The 12,287-nt window shown below is 43.0% G+C and overlaps 1 protein-coding gene across 1 annotated transcript in view; it reads left to right on the top strand.

The window, feature by feature from the left end:
* ABCC8 (ATP binding cassette subfamily C member 8) overlaps positions 1–12,287 on the top strand; it is a 140,402-nt gene continuing 128,115 nt past the window's right edge. The window contains exons 1-3 of the mRNA XM_045017170.1: positions 1–544; positions 2,808–2,949; positions 5,933–6,054. Of these exons, the coding sequence (XP_044873105.1) occupies positions 286–544; positions 2,808–2,949; positions 5,933–6,054 (523 nt within the window). The 5' untranslated portion in view covers positions 1–285. The remainder of the gene's footprint in view (positions 545–2,807; positions 2,950–5,932; positions 6,055–12,287) is intronic.

Here is a 12,287-nt window from a genome sequence, read left to right as displayed (position 1 = left end):
AGATGTTCCCGTAGTCTCCAGCCTGCTCGTCCTGCAGCTGCTCCCATCCTAGCAGCCGGGGGAGCGAGGCAGCCTCCCAGGAGCGGGCCCGGCAGCCTCCCGCCTGCTGGCCTAGGACTGGGCAGCCGGTCTGAAGGGCTGCGGAGCGAAGGGCGCCTCTCCGGCACGGTGACCCGCGCGCGCCTCTGGGGCGCAGCTGCTGGCGGCCCCCGCGGCCCCTCCCATGCCTCGCTCGGCGCGCGCTCTGCCCCGGGGCCCGGGGCTCCGCACCATGTCCCGCAGGTAATGCCGGGGAGGGAGGCCAACCCCGCTGCCTTCAGCGCCGCGCCCGTCTATGTGTGTGTGGATGCGCCCCCCTCCCCTGCGCGCTGCGCGCAGCGTCCCAGCTCCTCCACCATGTCCCTGGCGTTCTGTGGCAATGAGAATAACTCGGCCGCCTACAACGTGGAGAAAGGGGTGCTCAACAACGGCTGCTTTGTGGACGCGCTCAACGTGGTGCCGCACGTCTTCCTGCTCTTCATCACCTTCCCTATCCTCTTCATAGGTGAGTGCGGCTGCACGGCCCGTTTGGGCTGCTCTGTTGTGCGCGGGGGCGGGGGGGATATTTATGATTTTCTCGCCGGTACCCTAGCTCTGCAGCCTGCCTAGTCTGCTCCAGATCTCCAGGCAGGGAGCCTTTGCTTTCTTGCTTGCTTCAGCCATAGCATCTGTCTCTTCACCTTGCACCTTGCCTTTCTGGATGTATCCACCCGCTGCACTGTGCCTCGGGGCATTCCCCAGGAGCCCACCGCTCGCTCCTGGGTTACAAAGCGCTAGCCTGGGGCCTGATCCGCTGGCACATGGGTCAGGGGCAAAGATCGCGACTGCATGCATTTGATGGAGGAGCCTGACATTGTTTCCAGTCGCCTCTGAGCGGGTGGTTTGCAGTCGCTCATTCCAGATTGGCAGGAGAAGGGGAGAGCGAGTTTCTTGATGGGAAAATCCTACACACGCGATTTTCAGAAGCACTCAGCCTAAGGGCTCCTATTGCAGTCAAAGGTAGCATGTCCATTACTTCAGAAGATGTAGGGCTTGGGTCTTGCTGAGCTTTTCTGAAAATCCTGTGTCACTTGAGTTTATTCAGCATGTTCACTCAAGCTACTAATGTTAACACAGTTTAATTGACAGAAAGGGACACCCTTAAATGTTCATTAAGGACAGTTTAGCCATATTCTGCCAATGCATCAGAGAATCCTGAGGTACCACAGTATAAACAGTGTAACTAATCAAGCTGTCTGTACCAATATAATCATTTGTTGCCTCTGGACTAAACTGTTTAAATGTTAATAGACAGCTAAAATGTTAAATGTTTAAAGTAATACTGACTAGATGCATACTTTAGGATGACCTATCAATCAAGCTATCATTTCCCCCAACTATTATAATCTTATTATTTTATATAAATTAGTAAGAGTGAATGCTTCCATTAACACATGTAGCTCAGATTTGCCTGTGATAAGGGGACTTTGGAAAACCATATGGACTACAAGAACTGACTTCCTTTATGCAGGCAAAACTCCTCTTCAAGTCCATTAAGTTAGTGGAAGTTTTCCCCATGTACAGATTGAGTAGAAACTGCATAAGGACTTCAGGATTTTGCTCTATGAGCTTTGCAAGCTGAGGAAATAACAGAACAAGTTTATTGCTAAAATCAGAAAGCTACTGTTTTGGAGCAAGTTGATTTGATATTGTCAAATAATACAACCACTTACTGAAAGTTAAGCTATATTAGCATGAATTCACTACCAGACATTATATTGAGGCTACCAGTAGGTGGCCTAGCGGTTTAATACACTTCTTCATTACTGAAACTAGGAGTTCCAATTCTGCATAAATTTATAAGTTACACGAGTCAGTCTGATTCCTGGGGGATGTTTGTCCACAACACAAAACCACAACATAATGTGTCAAAATGGGCGTCCTTTGCTCACGAAAGCTCAAAGCAGTCATTTGAGGAGCTGTTAAGCAGAAATCTGGGCAGCATAAATGCCATGCTATGCTCTAGTATTTAACTTTCTTAAGAACTAAATATTACTGCTTTAATTTTTTAAATTAAGCAATGGTATTTGTGAGCAAAGATGCCTGTCAAAAAAAAAAGAATTACTTTGTGAAATTTATGCTTTTTTTTCTAAATTATATTGATAAAATTGATTGCACAGGATTTTATTATAGTAAAAATACTGGATTTTTTAAAAAGTTATAAGTTGGTTATAAATATATATTGGTTATAAATATTGTTTGAGATTATTTGGAATCACATTATTAAATTTACTGGAAGATTGTTATATATTCTGTGTGCTTTTTGGCTTATATTCCATAATAAAGTTCTTACATGGTCTCCAATCTTGCAAATACTTAAATATATGCATAAATTTACTTGCATGAGTAGTCTCATTGATTTAAGTGGGTTGATTCATTTGAATAAAGTTATAAACATGCAAGTGTTTATAGGATCAGGGTCTAAATGTGTCACTGTTTTTTTCCCTTCGTACTTGGGCCCTATGCTGTACTTTTTTTTACAACTAAAACACCCACTGTAGGTCTCGGAAGTGTTTAGTGCACCAGGAATGTAGGATCAGTCCCAATGTCACGTTTTTACAGTATAGTTACACAGTGAGAGTCCTCACTTGTAACATTTTCCAACTCAGTTATTGCTTTTAAATATGAAAGAGAGAAAAGAGGTCAACATTTTTAGTTTAGAACATTTTCTCGTGTGGGGTTATGGTTGTTTATAAAAATCCTCATGATGATTCTGCTTTTACATTTAGGATGGGGAAGTCAGAGTTCCAAAGTTCATATACATCATAGCACTTGGCTTCATTTTCCCGGCCACAATTTACGTTGGATCTTGACTTTCATCCTTTTGTTTGTGCTGGTGTGTGAAATAGCAGAGGGCATAGTGTCAGATGGGTAAGTGGATGCATAGTTCTTCTTGATAACACCAACTATCTTTGAAGGGTTTCTATGTAAGTACTACTCCCCTGTCTAAATTTTCATCTAAGCCATTTGGCTTGTTATAAACATGTAATCTGTGTTCATGGTGATTAACCTACATACTTTGTATCAGAAATTCCATAGACCTTGCCAAGTATGTGCACACACAAAAATGGCCTGGCCCTGAATCATTTTTAGTTAAATTTAATGACACTATCATTCCAAAGGATAATCTTAGCTATATCTTGACAATTCAAGCAGATGGTGATGTTTTAATGAAACATCTAAGGACCTGATCCCACAGTCCTTGCTCAGACAAAACTCCCATGTACAGGATTAGGTCAGAAATATTCCTCCATGAGCCAAGTTCTGTTTGCCTTCCTCAAAGGCTCATTGGACCTGATTCTCTTCTCACACGTTTTACACTGGAGTAACTCCATTGACCTCCACAGAGTAACTACTGATGTGCCACCAGTGTGTGAGAGAAAAGAATCAAACCTATTGCCTTCTTGCGTTGAGTGGAGCTACTCATATTACTATGATGGGACCAAATCCTGTTTACTAAAGTTGAAATATAAACAGAATGAAACATAAACTGGTTCTGTTCCAGTTGAAATCAATGTGTGTTTGACTTTATCCATTCATTGGGAATAAGGTTAGGAGTAGACTAATATACTAGCATATATATTCTTATTTAATTCTACCATTCCTTTACCTATGACCTGAAATTTGGCATAAGAGTTTATGTAATAAACATATGTAATAAAATATGAGAGAAATTTTCTGAATAAAGCAAGTCGTATGAATCCCAAGAGTACTTTATGGTACCACTAGTTATTTTGTTTTCTTTACCCTAAGAGGCTGAGAGTATATATGTATAAACATCATGGATTGCAAAGCAGTAACCCTAGTTTAACTGAATTATATCTCTCTGTATTAGTTTTGCCCATTTTTATTATTATTTTATTATATATTTTATCTCCTCGTAAGTATACATTAAATAGGAAATCCCTCAGCACCCAAAAGACATTTTAGAGCTTTTCTAATACTGATTTTAGTTTTTAATTATAAGGATGTGGGGACTTGAAGCAGAATGTTGCCCTCTTTAAGGTTATTCTTAAACTGGCCCAGAACACTGCCATTGAATAATAAGTGCATCCTTATGAGAGTCAAAGTTCTAACTATACTGGAGGACTGCCAGCCCACAATCACGTCTCTGGAGCACTCGGCAGCTTAGCAAGTTGTTCTGTGAATAAAAACAGATTTTGTTCCTGTAGCGAAGAGACTCATCATCTTCCTAAAATCAAAACAAGTCTTGCTGTTAAAAGCCTTCTTGATAGTAGTCGGGCTGTCAAAGGCTTTGGCAACCAGCAATAGACCCGTGCTACTGTGTTGTAAAAATGGCTTAGTGATATGCTTATATAGTAGAATTCCTGTAGCTTGCTTCTGTTTGTGAGTTATAGCAAAATACCTCCTACTCCCTACAGCATTATCTATTAAAACATGGAATGACAGAAGAACTCTGCGGAAATCTGTGTAAAAATATGTGATCCCTAAAATATTGGCTTCTCACTGTTGGAATTCTACTCTGTTGTATAAAAATCTGCCCTTATTTATAAATTTAGTGACATTAAGGTATCCACATATAAGTCTTCCTGTTACCAATAGCGGTTACTTGTAATTAATCAAAGCATTTAGGGCAAAGGTTGCCCATGTGACCTCACTTATGTCAATGTGTGGGGATTTCCCCCGATTATCCCTTTGGGGGCAGGATTTGCATTCCCCATGCGCAGACCCAAGGAATGAGCAGTGGTTCGACCCCCATGCCCTGAGTAATCTCTTGGAGGACAGATCCTTTGCGCACTCAGCTCCAGCGACTTCTGTAGCACTTTCAGCTCTCTGACAGTGCAGCTCTTTCCACCCCACCTCTACCCCATATGCATACCCTCCACTGCCTCTCGATTCCCTATATAAGGGAGGGGCAGAGGGAGCCAGAGAAACATTCATTCTCGACTGGCTTTTCCATTAGGCTGGGGGATGAAGGTATACATTCTCCTGACTCTCCCACTCCTGGATTGTTCACAGACTTCTCACCCTGCATGTCCCCACCCTCACTTTGAGTGGCTCAGAAACGAGCCAGGCTGAATTGTAGCCTTTGATTTCTGGGGAGCAGAGGGGCTGCTTTGTCCTTACTACCTTATGGGGAAAAGAGGAAATGGGGTTATAGTTCATCCAACTATCCGCCAGCCGGCAGAAATGGCTGACCAGGCATTGAAGAGTAAACTGCACCCTCAGGGCAATTCTGCCTTACCTGCAATGCAGGACTTTGTCTTCAAGGCATATTGTAATTCCCTGATTATTTGGGTGGGTTGGTTTGTTTGATTGTTGATTGTAATTGTTGAAAATGGAATGAGCTAGAATTTGTACAATTTCACTGTACACACACAACCTGACACAAAATATTTCTATAGATGATCATTGACATTTTCTCATAAGCAAAGTAAGAAAAATGCTGCTTTTGAACTTTTTAGAGTTTGGGGATTTAAGGATATTTGCATTGTATATTTTGACATGATTTTTGACAATGTGTTTTAATGGTTATGAAGTTTTAACTTTTTGAATCTATTAAATAATTGTCTGACCTTCTTACATAATTTCCCACAACTGTGAAAATTTAAATGGATAAAAAAAAAATGTGTTAAGCCCATAATTTTGCACAATTGTGGTTAAAATGTAAATGGTGGGTAAATGGTTAAAAATAAAAAATGCTTTAAACATTTTAATTATCTGTCAATTCTTAAAAAAGACTCAAATTCTGCCAAGTCTAATGGTAAGTAACAAGAGAGGTGAATAACTGACAATTAAACCAGTGTATACTTAAATATATGATTAAGCTTTGTTTAGGGGTGAGTGGCTGTGTATGTATGTGTATATATAATTTTTTATTTTTATTTTTAAGGGTTTCAGAATCCCGTCATTTGCACCTGTACATGCCAGCTGGTATGGCATTCTTGGCAGCCATCACATCTGTTGTTTACTACCATAACATCGAAACATCAAATTTTCCAAAGTTATTAATAGGTATGTTCCACAATACAGAAAGCTGTGGATGTGTGAATATGTTGCTCTTGTGTTATCTGTTAATTCTGTAACTAAGGTCTGACAGGTTCTGGCAGTAACTCCATACACTCATTCGGCTAGGTTTTTGTTTGCTTATCGGATAAAATTAAGCTATGTTTTGTTCTACTGGTTCCGATTATCAAACTTCAGTTTAAATGATATATGCTATTTTTATGCAACCTAAGCTTTCCAACACATTCAACTTCTGTGAGGTGCATAGTGTTGACTCTGGAATTTTCTCGGATGAATTTGGGCCATGTGCTTTTTTACCTTAGGTAGTAGAAGAGAGTTGCAGTCTCAAAAGCCCAGGTGCTAACTAAACCAGCTTACTTAGTGTAATGCGTAATATAAAACTATAAAGCATCTAAAAGTGCTTTAAACAATATAAAAGTGGGTGCGGTCTGAAATGTGGGAGGAATCGGGGGGAAAGTGGTTCTGACAACGACCTTCAGCATTTTAACCTCTCTGTGCCTCAGTTTCCTTGTCAGTAAAATTCTCCTTTGTAAACTGCTTTCAGATCTTTTGAAGAGGAAGTATTGTAAAAGGCCCAAGTGTTACAATAATACTGTGTATCTTACTGTGAAAACGAGGGTACATGCAAACTCTAAGTAGCTACAGAAAAGACACTACTGTAGGGTGCATTATATGAAGTATAGCAGTGGATTTCAAAGAAATCCCACTTGGAAAAGGTGTAGGTGTGATAAATTAATCTCAGACTACAAGAGGTTTGAAAGTGCTCACTACGTATTTACACATTTCCTGGCCCCCTGCTATGGCTGAAAGCATAAAAGTAGGAGTGCACTCCTACACATTGTCTCAGCAAGGTCTCTGTGAGTTCTAATTCTTTACACTTTTTTCCACAACATGGTTTTCATGCTGAAGAGCTTGCATTTTGTGTATCTGATTACTATGATTGTGTTTCACAGGTATTTTTTTTAATGCATTTTGCTTCTTCCATGCCAGGAACAGATGCGCTATTTCCACTGGAGTTAGTCTGTTATAATGCAAAAAAGTAGTAGGAGAAGGATTTCTTCTTCTTTAATAGAGATGTTAATATGAGCTGTCTGGGGCTGTGAATTACCCTTTTTCTATATCATAGGAGGCAAATTGTCAATTGGTGACTTCCCGTGAGTCTTGAAAATATTACAGAAAAAATCCATCTGAGATGGCACTTCCCCAGAATGCAGCTCAGTAGCTATTTCAATTTTCATTTAATCTTAGCAAGTTCTTCTTTTGTTGTGGCAGATTTTTTCTATCTAAAATTACATTTCATTATAGCAATGTTTCAGGGTTACTGAAAATCTGAGAGTCCCTTGTAATTTCAATAACACAGTTAGGTATCAGCTGCAAATCCTTGGAGCAGGTTTTTCTAACCAGGACTCTAATAGAAAGGTGCACTGTGAACTGACGGAAGAGCACATTCAGTAGCCTGGTCTACACTAGGCGTTTAAACCGGTTTTAGGAGCGTAAAACCGATTTAACGCCACACCCGTCCACACTGAGAGGCCCTTTATATCGATATAAAGGGCTCTTTAAACCGGTTTCTGTACTCCTCCCTAACGAGAGGAGTAGCGCTAGTATCGGTATTACCATATCGGATTAGGTTTAGTGTGGCCGCAAATCGACAGTATTGGCCTCCGGGCGGTATCCCACAGTGCACCACTGACCGCTCTGGACAGCAATCTGAACTCGGATGCAGTGGCCAGGTAGACAGGAAAAGCCCCGCGAACTTTTGAATATTTCCTGTTTGCCCAGCGTGGAGCTCCGATCAGCACGGGTGGCGATGCAGTCTGAAATCAAAATAAAAAAAGAGCTCCAGCATGGACCATGCGGATGTGATCGCAGTAAGGGCAGGCAAATCTGTTCTATCAGCGCTCCGTTACAGAAGACGAAATTCAAAATCATTTTTAAAAAATCTCCAGACAGACGCCATAGCAGGGACTCAGCGCACTGCTGTGTGACAAGCGTAACGGAAAGCCAAAGAATCAAATGGACGCTCATGGACTGGAGGACTCAAGCTATCCCACAGTTCCTGCAGTATCCGAAAAGCATTTGCATTCTTGGCTGAGCTCCAAATGCTTCTAGGGTCAAAAACAGTGTCCACGGTGGGTCAGGGCATAGCTCGGCAATTTACGCATCCCCCCCACCCACCCCGAGAAGTGAAAGGGAAAACAATCCTCTCTTGACTCTTTTACATGTCACCCTATCTTTACTGAATGCTGCAGATAGACGTGATGCTGCAGCACTCAACACCAACATCCTTGCTCCCCCCCTCCCCCCGCCATGGGTGGCTGATGGTGCAGTAAGACTGATATCCATCGTCATCATCAGCCTATTGGCACATGGGGCAGTGCAAAAGGACTGGTAACCATGCCGACTAGCATCCGTTAGGTCGATCAAGGGCGCCTGGCCCTAATTTTTCCTGGTAGATGGTGCAGTATGGCTGGTAACCGTCCTCATCATAGCAACAGGGGGCTGAGCTCCATCAGCCCCCACCCTTCATGTGTAAAGAAAAGAGTCAATTGCCCCTGGACTAGCAGCGCGATGCTGGGCTCCTCTCCTCCACACTTCTTAATGTCCTGTCTGGACTATCATAGCAGCTGGAGGCTGCCTTCCACTCATTTCTCACTAACAAGTCACTGTGTCTTATTCCTGCATTCTTTATTACTTCATCACACAAGTGGGGGGACAATGCTACGGTAGCCCAGGAAGGCTGGGGGAAGAATGGAATCAACAGGTGGGGTTGTTGCAGGAGCACCCCCTGTGAATAGCATACAGCTCATAATTTCTGCTGGATCTGACACAGAGCAGCTGTGCTCTCTGGTTCTATGATACAGTGGTTCTCTAGTACACTTGCCCAAATTCTAGACAGGACTGATTCTATTTTTAGATACCAAAAAGGAGGGATTGACTCAGGGAGTCATTCCCAATTTTGGCTTTTGCGCCCCTGGCTAAGAGCAGCCAGGGGCACTTATGACAGCAACAGATGGTGCAGTGCAAAAGGACTGGTAACCATGATCATCTTTTTACCAATTTATGGATTGGTAGATGGTACAGTATGGCTGGTAACCATCTCTGCTGTCATGCAAAAGCAAAAGCATGCTGCTGTGTAGCGCTGCTGAATCGCCTCTGTCAGCGGCATCTAGTACACATACGGTGACAGTCACAAAAGGCAAAACAGGCTCCATGATTGCCATTCTATGGCATCTGCCAGGGCAATCCAGGGAAAAAAGCCGCGAAATGCTTGTCTGCCGTTGCTTTCCCAGAGGAAGGAGTGACTGACGACATTTACCCAGAACCACCCGCGACAATGATTTTTGCCCCATCAGGCACTGGGATCTCAACCCGGAAATTCCAAGGGGCGGGGGAGGCTGCGGGAACTATGGGATAGCTACGGAATAGCTACCCACAGTGCAACGCTCCAGAAGTCGATGCTAGCCTCGGACCGTGGACGCACACCACCGATTTAATGTGTTTAGTGTGGCCGCGCGCACTCGATTTTATACAATCTGTTTTACAAAACCGGTTTATGCAAATTCGGAATAGTCCCGTAGTGTAGACGTACCCAGTGTTTCTTCATCATTAGAATAGCACTAAGGGAAGTAACGCGCCACCTACCTGAAAAGAAGTGAAGCAACAGTCAAGTCAGCATTGAAACCCATGGAAAGGTTGATTTGCTGGTTAAAGTAAAGGCCAAAAACACAGACCAAGATTTTTTAGATGTGACTAGCAATTTTGGTTTCCTCAAAAATGTGGATGCCCAACTTGAGGTGCCGGAAAGGTGTCTAAGCACCCTCCCCTATGGAGGGGAAAAAAGAACATAAAAACAGCCATACTGGTCAGACCAAAGGGCCAGTATCCTGTTTTCCAACAGTGACCAATGCCAGGGAATGAACACAATAGGTAATCATCAAGTGATCCATCCCTTGCCCATTTCCCAGCTTCTGGCAATACAGAGGCTAGGGATACCATCCCTAGCCCTTTTAAGGTATCTCAAGTTGGGCATCTAAAATTACTAGTTTCTTATTTTTTTAAATATGGCTTAAATATATATCATCCTCTATTTCATTTATTTGTTTAGCCCTTTTGTGTACACAACCTGAAGTCAGATCTCAGCAGTGGAGCCACATGACACTCACAAGCAGCACATGGAGTAGGTTGTACTGTTCAGCATCACATTAAAATAGATTTTCTCCTACATACGCTCCATTGTTGTGGGAGGAGTAGGGTGACCAGACAGCAAGTGTGAAAAATTGGGATGGGGGTAGGGGTAATAGGACTCTATATAAGACAAAGCCCCAAATATAGGGACTGTCCCTATAAAAGCGGGACATCTGGTCACTCTAGGGAGGGAGAAAGAAATCTGTAACAAACTACCTAACTTTTGTTTTTAATGGTACTGGAGATCAGAGAGGAAAGCAGGAAGTACAGAGGATGGAGAGGGAAGTTTGTAGGAGTTAAGTGCTTTAAACTGCCATCTTGATCCTTTGCTAGCAATAACTCAAATCCATATCCCATTCATTTTTAAGCTTGATTCCCTATATAATTCCATGGTGAGTTCTGTTTACAATGGGATGCAGTTGTGGGGGCCTCATTTATTACACCTGTTTTTCCATGGCCTTTGTAAAATGGTCAGATGATGCAATTGTGTCTTTTAAAAGTGTGTAAGGGGTGGTTGGGAGGAAGGGTGGGTAACATCTAGTTAGTGTTCTAAAAGCTGAACATCTTGAAGGTCCCTGGCAGAAGTACAATTAAAGACGCACACAAACCCAAAGGGGTGAGCAATAGTCTGGATGCCATAATAACATATGGCAAAGCTCAATCCTCCATGCTACTTACTGGATCCTGCCGTCCTAATTAATGTCAGTGGGGAATTTTCAACAGTATGCACCTTGGGAGAAAATCCATAGACTGTCTGGAGCTCTGCCTTACTCTTAGTACTGTCCATCCGTGATGTCTAGAAAGAGCTCAGCAATCACTGTAATATTTTATTCAGTATCATCTTAAAGGCTGAAATTATTTTCTTTCTGATGGCCAAGCCAAGACCTGCACTAAATAGAGGTGTTTTTTTCCAGAGCACCAGAAATGGATAGCAGCTAGGATAACACTTTTGTTTATTTTAAATTATTCTGAAATTTGATCAAAGAACCTGCTTTTCTTCATCTCTGACTAGCCTGGAGCACAGAGAGAGAGGCTTTGCTGAGATTGGTTCACAACTCCATGCACTGTGTTCCCTACATATATATTATATATGCCACAATGATCTCTCTCTGTATGATGCCTATAGACTCTTTATTTGACAAACTGCCAGTGAGACTTTGGAATGTAGGGTATGTTCCTGCCCAAAGTTATCCAGTGATTTAGTAGGGTGAGTAGGGGAAATACATTTCAGAGGAGGTGCTCATGCAGGATCAGTGGAGAAAGGCAATGCGACATCCTGGGCTTGCTCAACATATGCTTGCAGCTCTCCCACTCCCTTGAATGTTCTTCATACTACAGGATCAGGTCTTAAGTGTACAGTAGGTATAGGGTTTTTGTTTGTTTGTTTGTTTGTTTGTTTGCTAAATTCAATTCCCATCTATTAGGGTCAAATCCTACTCAGTTGCATCTGTGCAAACCTATTAAAGGCAGTGGGGCTGTACAGATGTGAACAAAGGGCTTGGCTACACTTACAAGTTGCAGCGCTGGGAGTTACAGCGCTGGTCATGCAGCTGTGTAGGGCCAGCGCTGGAGTGTGGCCACACTGACAGCTACCAGCGCTGCAGTGTGGCCACACTTGCAGCACTTTCCAGCGCTGTATTGAGAGGTGCATTGTGGGCAGCTATCCCACAGAGCACCTCGTCCCATTTTGGCGCTGAGTATTGTGGGAAGGGGAAGGAAGTGTGCGGGTCATTCCGCTTCCTGTTTGCCAGCGCCCCGTGGTGCATCGCTTCACATCCCAGCATTCACTCTTTCCAGCAGCGTTTGGCGCCATTGTGAGTGTCTTTCTGTTTGACTCTCTGTGTGAATCGCGATTTCTGTGGCAAATGGAGCCCGAGCTGCTGAGGACTGTGCTGATGAGTGTCGCCAGCACAACACGTTTGGCAGTCGAGCTATTCCTTCAGCTCCAAAGTGACAGTGAGGAGTCTGACGATGATATTGATATCGATTCTCCTGCCGCGTGTGACACCAAAGTGCTTGTGGCATTCACAGAA

The sequence above is a fragment of the Mauremys mutica genome, chromosome 4, assembly GCF_020497125.1.
Source record: "Mauremys mutica isolate MM-2020 ecotype Southern chromosome 4, ASM2049712v1, whole genome shotgun sequence".
Taxonomy (NCBI): domain Eukaryota; kingdom Metazoa; phylum Chordata; order Testudines; family Geoemydidae; genus Mauremys; species Mauremys mutica.
This window is presented reverse-complemented; position numbering and strand designations above follow the sequence as displayed.